The 12500-nt window shown below is 34.8% G+C and overlaps 1 protein-coding gene across 3 annotated transcripts in view; it reads right to left on the reverse strand.

Annotated features, from left to right (window-relative positions):
* LOC106878981 (transmembrane protein 26) overlaps positions 1 to 12500 on the reverse strand; it is a 130251-nt gene that overhangs the window by 32820 nt on the left and 84931 nt on the right. The window contains exon 1 of one of the 3 annotated variants that reach the window (XM_089342978.1): positions 5636 to 5770. The exons of the other annotated variants lie outside the window; for them this stretch is intronic. Within the exon in view, the coding sequence (XP_089199104.1) occupies positions 5636 to 5637 (2 nt within the window). The 5' untranslated portion in view covers positions 5638 to 5770. Of the gene's footprint in view, positions 1 to 5635; positions 5771 to 12500 lie in introns of those variants that run through there. 3 annotated transcript variants of the gene reach the window in all.

Here is a 12500-nt window from a genome sequence, read left to right on the forward strand (position 1 = left end):
TGAGATGTGTCTATACATGGACACGCTTAATCTATCATCTTCATCATTATTTTAACGTCCACTTTTCCATGCTTGTATTGGTTAGATGCAATTTGTTAAAGCAGATTTTCTGCAACCAGACAACCTTTCTGTCACCAACCCTCACCTATTTGCAAGCAAGGTGATATTTTACCCTGGCCTGATATGTTTTTCGTGGAAGACTTCAAATGAAGGACAGAAGAGGTGATACTCATTTATGACCATCACAAAACGTTGTGATAAGGAGACAGTAATACATATAGACACGTACATATATAGATATATGACACAGGCTTCCACACAGTTTCCATTTATCAAATAATCCACAAGACATTGGTTGACTGTGGTCTATAGTAGAAGATACTTGCCCAAGGTACCACTCAGTGGGACTGAACCTGGAACCATGTAGTTAAGAAGTAAACTTCTTAACTACACACCCATGACTATACAGACAGATAGAAAGACAGATAGGTATGTAGATAGAGAGATATAATGTATATATGTATGTATGTATGTATAAATATATATGGAACCATATATGTGTCTGTATGTGAGGCTCAGGATTATAGACACTGCTTTGTTATGTCTATAAAGGGTGTAACGTATGTATGTATGTATGTGTATATACTTACATAGATGTGAGGAGTGGGGCAGGCTTAAGAAACCTGCTATGTTGTGTATATGGAACTATGTGTGTGTGTATGCCTGAAGGTTCTGGGCCCAACTGCTATGCCATGTCTCTGATGTTTATCAATAACTGACAGGTACAAGATGAAATTACTCTAAGAAGCCATTTAGTCTTTCAACACTTTTTAAATGGTTAGACCTGTCAGCCTGTCTGTTTGGCTGTCTGTCTGGCTGGCTGGCGGGGTTGAGGAGGGTAAATGAAATTTAATATACATTTAATACATTTACGTATTCTGTCTGTATGTTTGGCAGTGTGTATATATATATTACACATACGCACACATATATATATATATATATATATATATATCTTTATGTAATAGACAAACCGGCATATAAAATAAACATATATTTATTAATAAAACATACTATATAAATATATTACAAACATGTGTGTATATTATAAAATATGTCCGCATATTTCTTTTTATATATATATATATATATATATATATATACACACACACACACATACACAATACTGCACGTAAATTTAAATATTTATCCTCCATGATGACACTAGTTCCTATACCTGTTGATATTTAAATATACATTTTCATATACAGGCGTGTATGTGTATGTATATATATATATATATATATATACATATATATATATATATATGTTTGTGAGTGTGTACATGCACACTCACACACACACTCACACACGTGTGTGTGTATACATATAAACATGACTACCAAGTTGGCTAAATTTCAATGAAAGATTCTTACACGTGTCTGTGGCATACACACATACGTAAGTACATACATACATATATGCATAAAATTAAATCTCTCACTCACACACACATACAGGCATACATGCACATATACTTATGCAGTAATGAGAAATGCGCACTCATTACATGATTATAAGTACAGCTACACATATTCGCATCAATAACTACATCTACTCTCTCCCTCATATTTCCTAATCCCTGGGGCAAATGCCTTGTTACTTTGTTAGAGGATGGCTTCACTTTATAAAGAACAACTTCAATAAATCTCCAAGAAACATACAGGCATGGCTGTGTGGTAATAAGCAAACACCTACCACTCCCAGAATATACCCCGCTGATATTAACATACTATTCTGTTGGTCTATTATGCATACACATAGTTATTTATGCAGGGATTCATCATGTGCCTTTGTATATACATATATATACACAAAATTATGCAAATCTCATATTTCTGGAGGTGGTTTTTTTCCTCCAAACCCTAATCTTAATTTCTTATGTATCTTTATATTTTTCAGCACTGATCTTGCTATATACATAAATGCTTTCCCAAATAAACTTGCACCTCATTTTTTAAGCTCTGAGGAAGCTATGAGATAATGCACAAGCACTCAGCTCTGAGAGCTTTGCATCATACAGCAGAAACAGCTGTAAGCTAATGGAGTTAATTGCATAACTTACTATTCTCTTGTCATTTATTTAATTTCATTATTACACTCTGTTCTCAACTAATGTTTTGCTCTGAAGAATATTTATATTGAGTTCTAACACGAGGTTATTAATATCACTATTAATATATTTCTATATGTGTGTATGTCTACACACACACACACACATTTAAATTAACATTTTCCGGTCAATTACCTGATTCTGACAGTTTAGATGTGTCTGTAGATAGTGACCAGCTGCTCACTTTGGTCACTGACTTGGCTAACCAAAAAAATCCCTCCCCACTTTAAACTGACCAACAACACTCCACCCCTCCTGTTTTTAACTCTCCTCTTCCCTCTCCACTTCTCCTTAACTCTCCTCTTCCCTCTCCCCTCTCCTCATTTCATCCCTAATCCTCATCCTCTCCCTCTCACTACTTCTCTCTCTCCCAATTATGTGCAACAGTGAATTAATGGCAATTTCCTGCCATTCTTCACTTTGGTCATCCTCTCAAAGACACGATGGCAAAAGATAAACTTCTCTCAATTGCCGAAGAAGACTCATTCAGAAACATTGAAAAATTTTCTTCCAAGAGATAAGAAGTTTGCTTCCCAAACAAACAGTTCCGGGATGACAGGCAAAGGGTTGATCCCTTTCAAGTAATTAGTTGACAAGCACAAGAAACGGTCCTGTTTTTATCACATTGTTATCTCTAAATGTTTTATTTCATTCTTTATTTTCTTTTCCTCTCTCTTCTTCATAATCTGACTATGAAAATCTTTTTTTTTTGTGTTTCTTTCTGTATTTCATATTTTGAATATACTTTTGTCTTGTCTTTTGTTATATCTGTGGGTTTAATTTTGTCTAGAAATTGCTAAAAATAGCACGCTGCTTTGGGTATTCATTCTTGTAGAGAGTGAAATGACAGTCTGATCTAAGGAAGGACTTCTACAAAAGAATCACCTGAACAAACATATTCTATATCTTTAATGGATGATACTAATCACACAATGGTCGTGATTTCAAATAAGGAATATTGTCAAATCCTTTTTCTATTATTCATCTCTTTTTATAAACTATGGATAGAATGGAATTCCTGATGCATATCCAGTATCAGGAGCATTTCTACTGTATGATGACATCAGGTAGCCAATAACTGTGGACAAGCTTTGCATAGCATTTTACGAGGTCTTTACCTAAATTTTATTTGACTATATATATATATATCATAAATACACTCATATATACATGCACAGTTGATAAGTGCCATTCACGAAATACCTCTTGAATGACTTTTGCAGTTCTGCCAATTAAAAATATTAAAAAAGTGGATGTATATTGGGTTCTTTCTGACTCTTTCTCTCTCTCTTTCTGTATAGACATGTGCATATATATGCGTGTGTGTGTGTGTGTGTGTGTGTGTGTGTGGTGGTTGTCTACTCCTCATGCAGAGTCTATATATATATATATATATATATATATATATATATATATATATGGTGCACCAGCATGACCGCAGCCACTTGGCTGAAACACATAAATAAATAAATAAATATATATATATATATATATATATATATATAGGCATCAGATGTGGTGTGCTGGTATGACCATGTGGTACATATGGTTGAGGACAGCTGTGTAAAGAAGTGCCATTCTCTAACTGTGGAGGGGACCTGTGATAGTGGTAGACCCAGGAAGACATGGGACGAGGTGGTGAAGCATGATCTTCAAATTTTGAGCCTCACAGATGCAATGACCGAGACCTTTAGCATTATGTTGTGCTTGAGAAGAAGACCCATCAAGCCAAGCAAAATCACATACATAGCAGATACTGGTATCACGCAAATTGGTATGGAAAAGCACTCCAGTGTCATGCAAATGGCACTTGTACCAGTGGCACATAAAAACACCCATTACACTCTTTGAGTGGTTGACATTAGGAAGGGCATCCAACCATAGAAAACCATGCTAAATCAGACTGGAGTCTATTGCAGTCTTCCAACTTGCCAGTACTGTTCAAACCATCCAACCCATGCCAGCATGGACAACAGATGTTAAATGATGATGATGTTGATGATGATGATATATACATACACAAACGCACACACACACACATGTTATTTGAGTGACTCTAATGGAAAGTCCATCTGTCCTTCTGTTTTTTTATATTCCCGTGGACATACTTATTATGAGATTTAGGGAGTTTTTCTTTCAACAGCAACTAATCTAAGTTGTAATAAAAGACAATCATAAACGAAAATAACGACTGATGTGGAAAGCTTATAGCCTCACACACACACACACACACACACACACAGCACAACAAATACACACGCACACAATACATGACAGGCATACAACACATACACAGATACACACGTAAATAAGGGTGTGTATATGTGTGTGTTTTGTTGTGTGTGTGTTTGTGTATATAAGAAAGCAAAAATATTATGTACTATAATCTCAGTGTCTTAAACCTGAAACCTATGTGTATGTATGTGTGTGTTTGTTTTTAATTTTATGTGTTCGTAACATCATCTCTTTCTTTCTCTCTCTCTCTCTCTCTAGTTGCATATATGGAATATAACTGGCTCACTGCACATGTCTCTCTCTCTCTCTCTCTCTCTCTCTCTCTCTCTCTCTCTCTCTCTCTCTCTCTCTCTCTCAGTGTTTTATCAAGAACTTATGTGGATCTAAGAAGAACGGACAAAAGCATTGAAAGACAAACTTCCGGTCAGAGGAAAATATCGAGTTTAAAGATGAAACTCCAACTTCCTAGCAACAGGTTTATCTCAATGAGACATTAATAACAATAATGATGATGATGATGATGCTAATAATGATAATAATAATAATAACAACAACAACAAAACTGATAACAACAATAACAAAATGATAATAACAACAAAAATGATAATAATAATCTATAGAATATACTGGAATTCCATGTAAAGTTAGGAGAAATCACATAAATATTTATTGCAGAAATGAGACAAGGTTTATGGTTGGTAGTTCACTGAAAAATATATGAATTGATGGTTATCTATATTTTAATGGAAGGTGATCAATATATTGATAAATGGTGGTTAATATATAATTGGGTTAGCATGATTGGTGCAACAGGGGACAAAATATCAGCAGGGTATTAATTATGCCTTTAACATTCTCAGCAGGGTTGTGTTCACAGCAGACATTGCCCCACCACCAGGCTAAAGCAATGCACCAGGCTTTTATATGTATATCACAGTTTATATAAGTAAGGATCAGGCTTCTTCACCCAGACCTTATATATATATATATAAGTCAGTAAATGGTGGGGTTGTGTTAACCGCATGTGGAGAAATAATAGGAAAATAAAAATTGATAAGGCAGAATGCTAAACTGAAAGCATATTTTAATATAGATGTGCATAAGGAGGATTAAAAAGGATTTCTAACCGGCTTTCATTGCATGGCAAATTTTCAAGAAGAGGGAGAATGAAAATGTTTTTTACAAAAAAATAAGAAATAATATATAAAAAAATAAATATACCAATACATTATATTGTCTTTGAGCTTTTAAAGTTCAATGGTAATCCATGGAGATAATTGTTAGAAAGATTAGGATGCAAGGAATTAAGAGTTGTGTTTAAAAAAAGTGGGCTGAAAGTTTGTGTTAAGCAGGAAGTGTGGTGTCAAAACAGGAAGTGTGTGTAAGGGAAGACAATTCTGTGGGTTTTATACTCTTTAGTTGGAGTTCTGGACTCTTTGTCAACAGGAAGTTTATGTCTGTTCTTAGAGAAACAAGAAGTAAATTTATATGTATTTCATTGGGTAGGCGAGAGAAGGGAATATGGTCACCGAGGGGGTTTGTATGTTAAGAAGTGTTTGGAATTTTTCTATAAAAAGATCCTAAATTACATAAAAATATTTTGAAATATTAAAGAGTAAATTTATTCAATAAAATTGCCATTGGCTTCAACCACGACCTCCGGACGACTTCAGATTCTCCTCCAATTCTTCTAGACGGTCCCATTGTTTAAGAATGCTGCCATAATCCTTGCCTTCACTTCATCTTTGATGTTTTCAGTTTTGTTGGTCCCTCACTCAACTGTACCCCACACACAATAATCAAGGGGATTAGGTGGCCAGATGTTAGGGGTGATGTGGTCACAGAAATTGTCTGACAGTCATGACTGGGTACTCCTACTTGTGTGGCATGGTGCCACACAAGTAGGAGTACCCAGCAGCCACCCTCTTGACCCAGGGCAGCACTACTTCCTCCAGGCACTTGATGTAGGCCTCCGTGTTGAGTCTGAGATCATGTGGGAAGATGAATGGAGGTATAACATCACTATCACTAGTGATCACTCCAAAGACCATGATGTTGACTGGATGTTTGATTTTTATCACTTTCGGTACATGTCCTCAGATTGCGCTGTCCTCAGGTTCACCCAAACACTCTGAAATGTTTGTATTGGAGCTTCCAGCATGAATGTCAAGCAGCACAGCATGTCATTTCCAAATTTCTGGCTGAGTGAATTGCGTCATGGTGCTATTTTTCTCACAGATGGTGCCCAACTGACCTTACTATACTGTGTAGCCAACAAAATCAAAAACAAACAATGCACATGCATGAAATTAAAAATGTAAAATGGCAACAACTTACCCATCACACACTGTATAAGTAGAGACATAATTAAGGAGAAATATATATGTAAGACCAAAACTTTTCTACTATAACAGCCAAGAATCAACCAAATGAAATTTGATTAATGAAAACTGTGAGGAAGCCTGTTGAAAGGAAGGACCATTCCTGTTGTTGAGTAGTGGATGTAATTCATTTTAACACCATCAGATGTCACTTGATCCCTGGGTGTCCTTAGCATGGGTCAACCTATTCTAAGTATTGCAAATTGATGGCAAGCCTGTCTGTCTGCCTGCCTGCCTTCCAGTAGTCACAGAAGTCCTGAAATTAGTCATGGGTGCTTCCCCTTCCTCTTGTCACTATGCCACTAAAACATAACAGACCTACTGGCTCTAACCAAACCCATATTCTCTGCTGGTGTTAGTGGAAACCATTTTGTTTTTCTCAAATGTTGGAACAAGACATTAATTTAAAATGCTTGTCTTACTTATGATAGCATCAGATCAAGAAATAAGTGGAATGAAAGAATAAAAGAATAAACAAATGAAGAAATGGGTGTAAGACCGGGTGGAATATATTCATAGAACGATAGAATCTGGTTTAGCCAAATCAGTAAATGTGTTGATTCACTGGTCAAAAGTTAGAACGATTATCTCTATCATGTCACAAGCTTGGCATTGTTGTTGTTATTTAACCCTAGGCCAACTATGACTGCTTTTAGCCAATGTATTGTTTTTAATTTCATATCAGAATTTGTGGCCTTCGGTTGAAATTGGTTACAGGTTTCTGAATGATCAATCACTTTATTTCTGAAGAAGAGGGAGACAAGGTAACGTCTGTGGGACTGGGCTGAGATAAATATCATCTGTCAGAAGTAGCAACCAAATATCCCTCAAATCACACTCCGCAGACTTAAAAGAAGCTAGCTGGTTCTCCAATGGTTTCAACAATAGTTATTCCATCATTCAATCAACTGATTTTTGGGGTTTTTTTTTGAACATCCAAAACCAGGCAAGAAATGTGAGGGACTATGAAGAAGGAGAAATTAAGACGAGAGGAATGAATTTACTTTAGACTTGAAAGAGTTCAAGCCTTAAGTAAGAGGTAAACAATGAGATAGAAGATAGTTCCAAAGTCTGGCAGTTCAAGGGGGGAAAAGCAACAATTGTAGAAATAGTTCCTTATTTATGGAAGCACAAAAACTTTTGGATGAAGATGCTGTGAGGTGAGATAGCACAAAGTGATCTGGAACTAAGAGAGAAAGTTCATCAGAGCACTTCTTATGCTCATAGCGAATAAAAAATGGTGTGTGTGTATATTTGTCCCCCACCATTGCTTGACAACCAGTGTTGGTTTGTTAATGTCCTCATCACTTAGTGATTCAGCAAAAGAGACTGAAAGATTAAGTACCAGTCAAAAAAAAAAAAGGTACTGAGGTCAATTCATTTGGTGAACAATTCTTGAAGGTGGTGCCCCAGCATGGCCACAGTCTAATGACACAAACAAATAAAAGATGAAAATCTGTGTCAACCTGAAGCTAAAGAAGTTTTGCAGGGGGATTGAAACAAGGACCTCACAGTTGCAAAGCAAACTTCTTCACCATTCAGCCACATAACACCTAATAAAGAACAAAGACAACAACAACAACAAACCACACTACATGGGAAGTATTTTATTACCTGTCACCAGAGAGTCAATGAAAAAGTATAATTACAGTGTGTATGTATATATATATATATATATATATATATATATATATATACACATATCTGTATGTATGTATACATACATACATGTATATATATATATACACATATCTGTATGTATGTATACATACATACATGTATATATATATATATATATATATATATATATATATATACATACATGTATGTATATATATGTATATATATATATATATATATATATATACATGTGTACATATATATATATATATATAAATATATATATATATATATATATATATACATGCATATATACATACATGTACATACACACATATACATCTATGTGTATACATACATACATGTACATATATATATTTATATATACATACTCACATATACATGTATAAGTGTATACACACACATACACACACACACAAAGCACTAATGAGTGATCCTCACTCCCACCCCACCCCACCCCACCCCAGTCAGTTTTACAAAACCAGAAATGGAATCTCTTCCATTATTAATTCAACTTTTGATGTAATGACAGGTAGAAAAAAAAATAATTAAAAAAAATTAAAAAAAGGATTTGGAGATAAATTCCTTCCTATATAGACCTGCCATTATCTAAATGAAAACGGCTCCATATTATTTCGAGCCAATGACAATAACCTGATCCACTCAACCTGCCACATGGTGGCGTCAGACAAAACAAGCAACAGGACTCTAACGATTATTATTATTATTATTAAGCTAGCAGAATCATTAGCACACTGGATGAAATGCTTAGTGGTATTTCACTACATTCTGAGTTCAAATTCCACCAAGGTTGACTTTACCTTTCATCCTTTTGGGGTCAATAAATTAAGTACCAGTCGATGTGATCAACTTACCCCCTCCCACAAAATTTCAGGCCTTGTGCCTACAGTAGAAAGGATTATTATTATTATTATTATTATTATTATTATTATTATTATTATTATTATTATCATTATTATTATTTCAAGCAGGGTAACACCCACATACACATAGTTTTGCATGTTTTGTTATTGTTCGTTAGATAAATATATAATTACGTTCAGAGTTGCTAATGAATATTTCAAATCTGACTATATTATACAATAATACAAAATTTTATTTGTTTCAGTCAATAGACTGTGGGCATGCTGGGGCATTATCTTGAAGAATTTTTAATTGAATATCTATTTTTTGCTAAACCTGGTATTTATTCTATCAGTCTCCTTTGCTGAGCTACTAAGTTGCAGGGCGGACGTAAACACATTAACACTGGTTGTCAAGCAGTGGTGGGGGACAAACACAGATGCACACACCCATATATATAGTGGAAAGGATTATTGAAATCTCAAAGCCACAAGATAATTCATGATTAATCCAAAACAATGTGAATAAATAAGCATCACATTTGACAGAACAATCTCATTCCCAAAGTGTTGAATCAGCGACATCTGGCCCACATATTCTACCTGTTTTATGTTCAGATCCACCAGATCCTGCCTTTTACACCTACCCTACAATGTCATTCTAAAAATAATAGGCGCAGGAGTGGCTGTGAGGTAAGTAGCTTGCTTACCAACCACATGGTTCTGGGCTCATTCCCAGTGTGGCACCTTGGGCAAGTATCTTCTACTATAGCCTCGGGCTGACCAAAGCCTTGTGAGTGGATTTGGTAGATGGAAACTGAAAGAAGCCCATTGTATATATGTATAGTATATATACATATGCATGTGTGTGTTTGTGTTTGTCCCCTCAACATCGCTTGACAACCGATGGTGGTGTATTTACGTCCCCGTAACTTAGTGGTTCGGCAAAACAGACCGCTAGAATAAGTACTAGGCTTACAAAGAATAAGTCCTGGAGTCGATTTGCTCGACTAGAAGCAGTGCTCCAGCATGGCCGCAGTCAAATGACTGAAACAAGTAAAAGAGTAAAAGAGTACTTCATTGAAATCTTGAAGCTATGAGACAACGCATGATTAATTCAAAAGAATTTGAATAAATAATTATAAAAATGGCAAAGTTGACCTTGACCAGGGTCGACATTAGAATTAGGTTTAGGTCTCAGGACCAGAGTAAATCTTTGGGCAGCTCTGATACTGGTTTCTTCTGAGTTGGCCCACCAACCATGCCGGTACCCATTACATCATTACATCCTACCGTCTAATAAATGGACATAGAGTATTATCCTGGGGACGCTAAACTCTAAAAATAGCTGGGTATTTATGGTTGGAATATCTTTCATTACACATCTGTTGGGTGAGGGCCAACATGGAGTTAAATAACAACATTAAATATCAAATGTAAAAATATAGTAAATTCAAGAACCACACCCAAACATTATTTTTTGCCACCACCTTAAGTCACAGTACCTTTATCAAATTACAGTGTTGCCATAAATTAATAGGGCCTCACTGAAGGAAATGACCCCTTGTTAATAAATTTCAAACTGAGTGCTTATTACACAGATGTACATTATCTCATACTAAATAATACCCACCGCGACCATCACCACGAGGAAGTTGTATAAAGATGTTTTATATTTCAGAGTTGGAATTAGATGTGTGTTGGACTGTACAGCTCTGTGTGTGTGTGTGTGCGTGTGTGTGTACGTGTACAGGTGAAATAAACATCACAGATGCTTTGCCCCTGCAGAAACTGCAGGGGCTGCTATGAGGTTTAGCAAGCTCTTATATATATATATATATATATATATATATATATATATATATATATATATATATATATATATATATATATATATATATATATATATATATATATATATATATATATATATGCGTGTGTAGAGTGTTAGGTGTGATGTACAGAAGTAAATATTGAAAAAAAAGTCGTCAGAATTTTGGAATAACTTCTTTCATTTATTTTATACATATATTAGCGCTTTCGTTTGTCTTTTGAACTTGTCAAATATAACTGTGAAGATACAGAGATCTAGCTTATTTATATAAAAACAGGTGTTTTGGGGGGGTTTGTTTATAACAGAACATTGTTTTGTTTTTTTGTTTTTTGGGGGTCAGACAGATAGAGAGATGGATCTCTCTATCTGTCTGACTATCAGTCTATCTATCTATCTCTCTATCTGCCTATCTATCTGCTTATACATCTTCCATTGTCTCCAAAGCCTCACCCCCAAAAAACAAAAAAACAAAACAATGTTCTGTTATAAACAAAACCCCCAAAAACACCTGTTTTTATATAAATAAGTTAGATCTCTGTATCTTCACAGTTATATTTGACAAGTTCGAAAGAAGAATGAAAGCGCTAATATATGTATAAAATAAATGAAAGAAGTTATTCCAAAATTCTGACGACTTTTTTTTCAATATATATATATATATATATATAGTATGTATGCATATAAAAAAATATATACATATATATATATATATATATGTATATATATATATATATATATATATATATATATATATATATATATATATATATATATATATATGTCTTATATGTATTTCTAACATATCGATATATGCTTTATTTTGGACAATTTTTATCTTAATTAAATCCATATACCTATGTGTTCATTGTAGTTTGATTTGAACTTTTTCCATTTCATTTATTATACTTGTCTAACATCTCAGGTTCAACTTGAGCACTTCTATGCAGTCTGTACGTTTTATAATAAAATATAACTATATATAGGTGTGTGTGCGTGTGTGTGTGTGTGTGTGTGTGTGTGTGTGTGTACATACATACACAGGGTGCGATGGGTAAATTGCTGCCATTTTATATTTTTAATTTTCTGCATGTATATTGTTTGTTTTTGATTTTGTTGACTACACAGTATAGTAGGCTCAGTTGGGCACTGCCTATGAGAAAAAACAGCACCATGACGCAATTCACTCAGCCAGAAATTTGGATATGACATGCTGCACTACTTGGCATTTGCACCAGAAGCTCCAATATGAACATTTCAGAGTGTTTGGGTGTCAATCTGAGGACAGTGCAATCTGAGGACAGTGCAATCTGAGGACAGTGCAATCTGAGGACAGTGCAATCTGAGGACAGTGCAATCTGAGGACATGTACCGAC

Source organism: Octopus bimaculoides, chromosome 26 (genome assembly GCF_046866305.1).
Source record: "Octopus bimaculoides isolate indiv1 chromosome 26, ASM4686630v1, whole genome shotgun sequence".
NCBI lineage: Eukaryota > Metazoa > Mollusca > Cephalopoda > Octopoda > Octopodidae > Octopus > Octopus bimaculoides.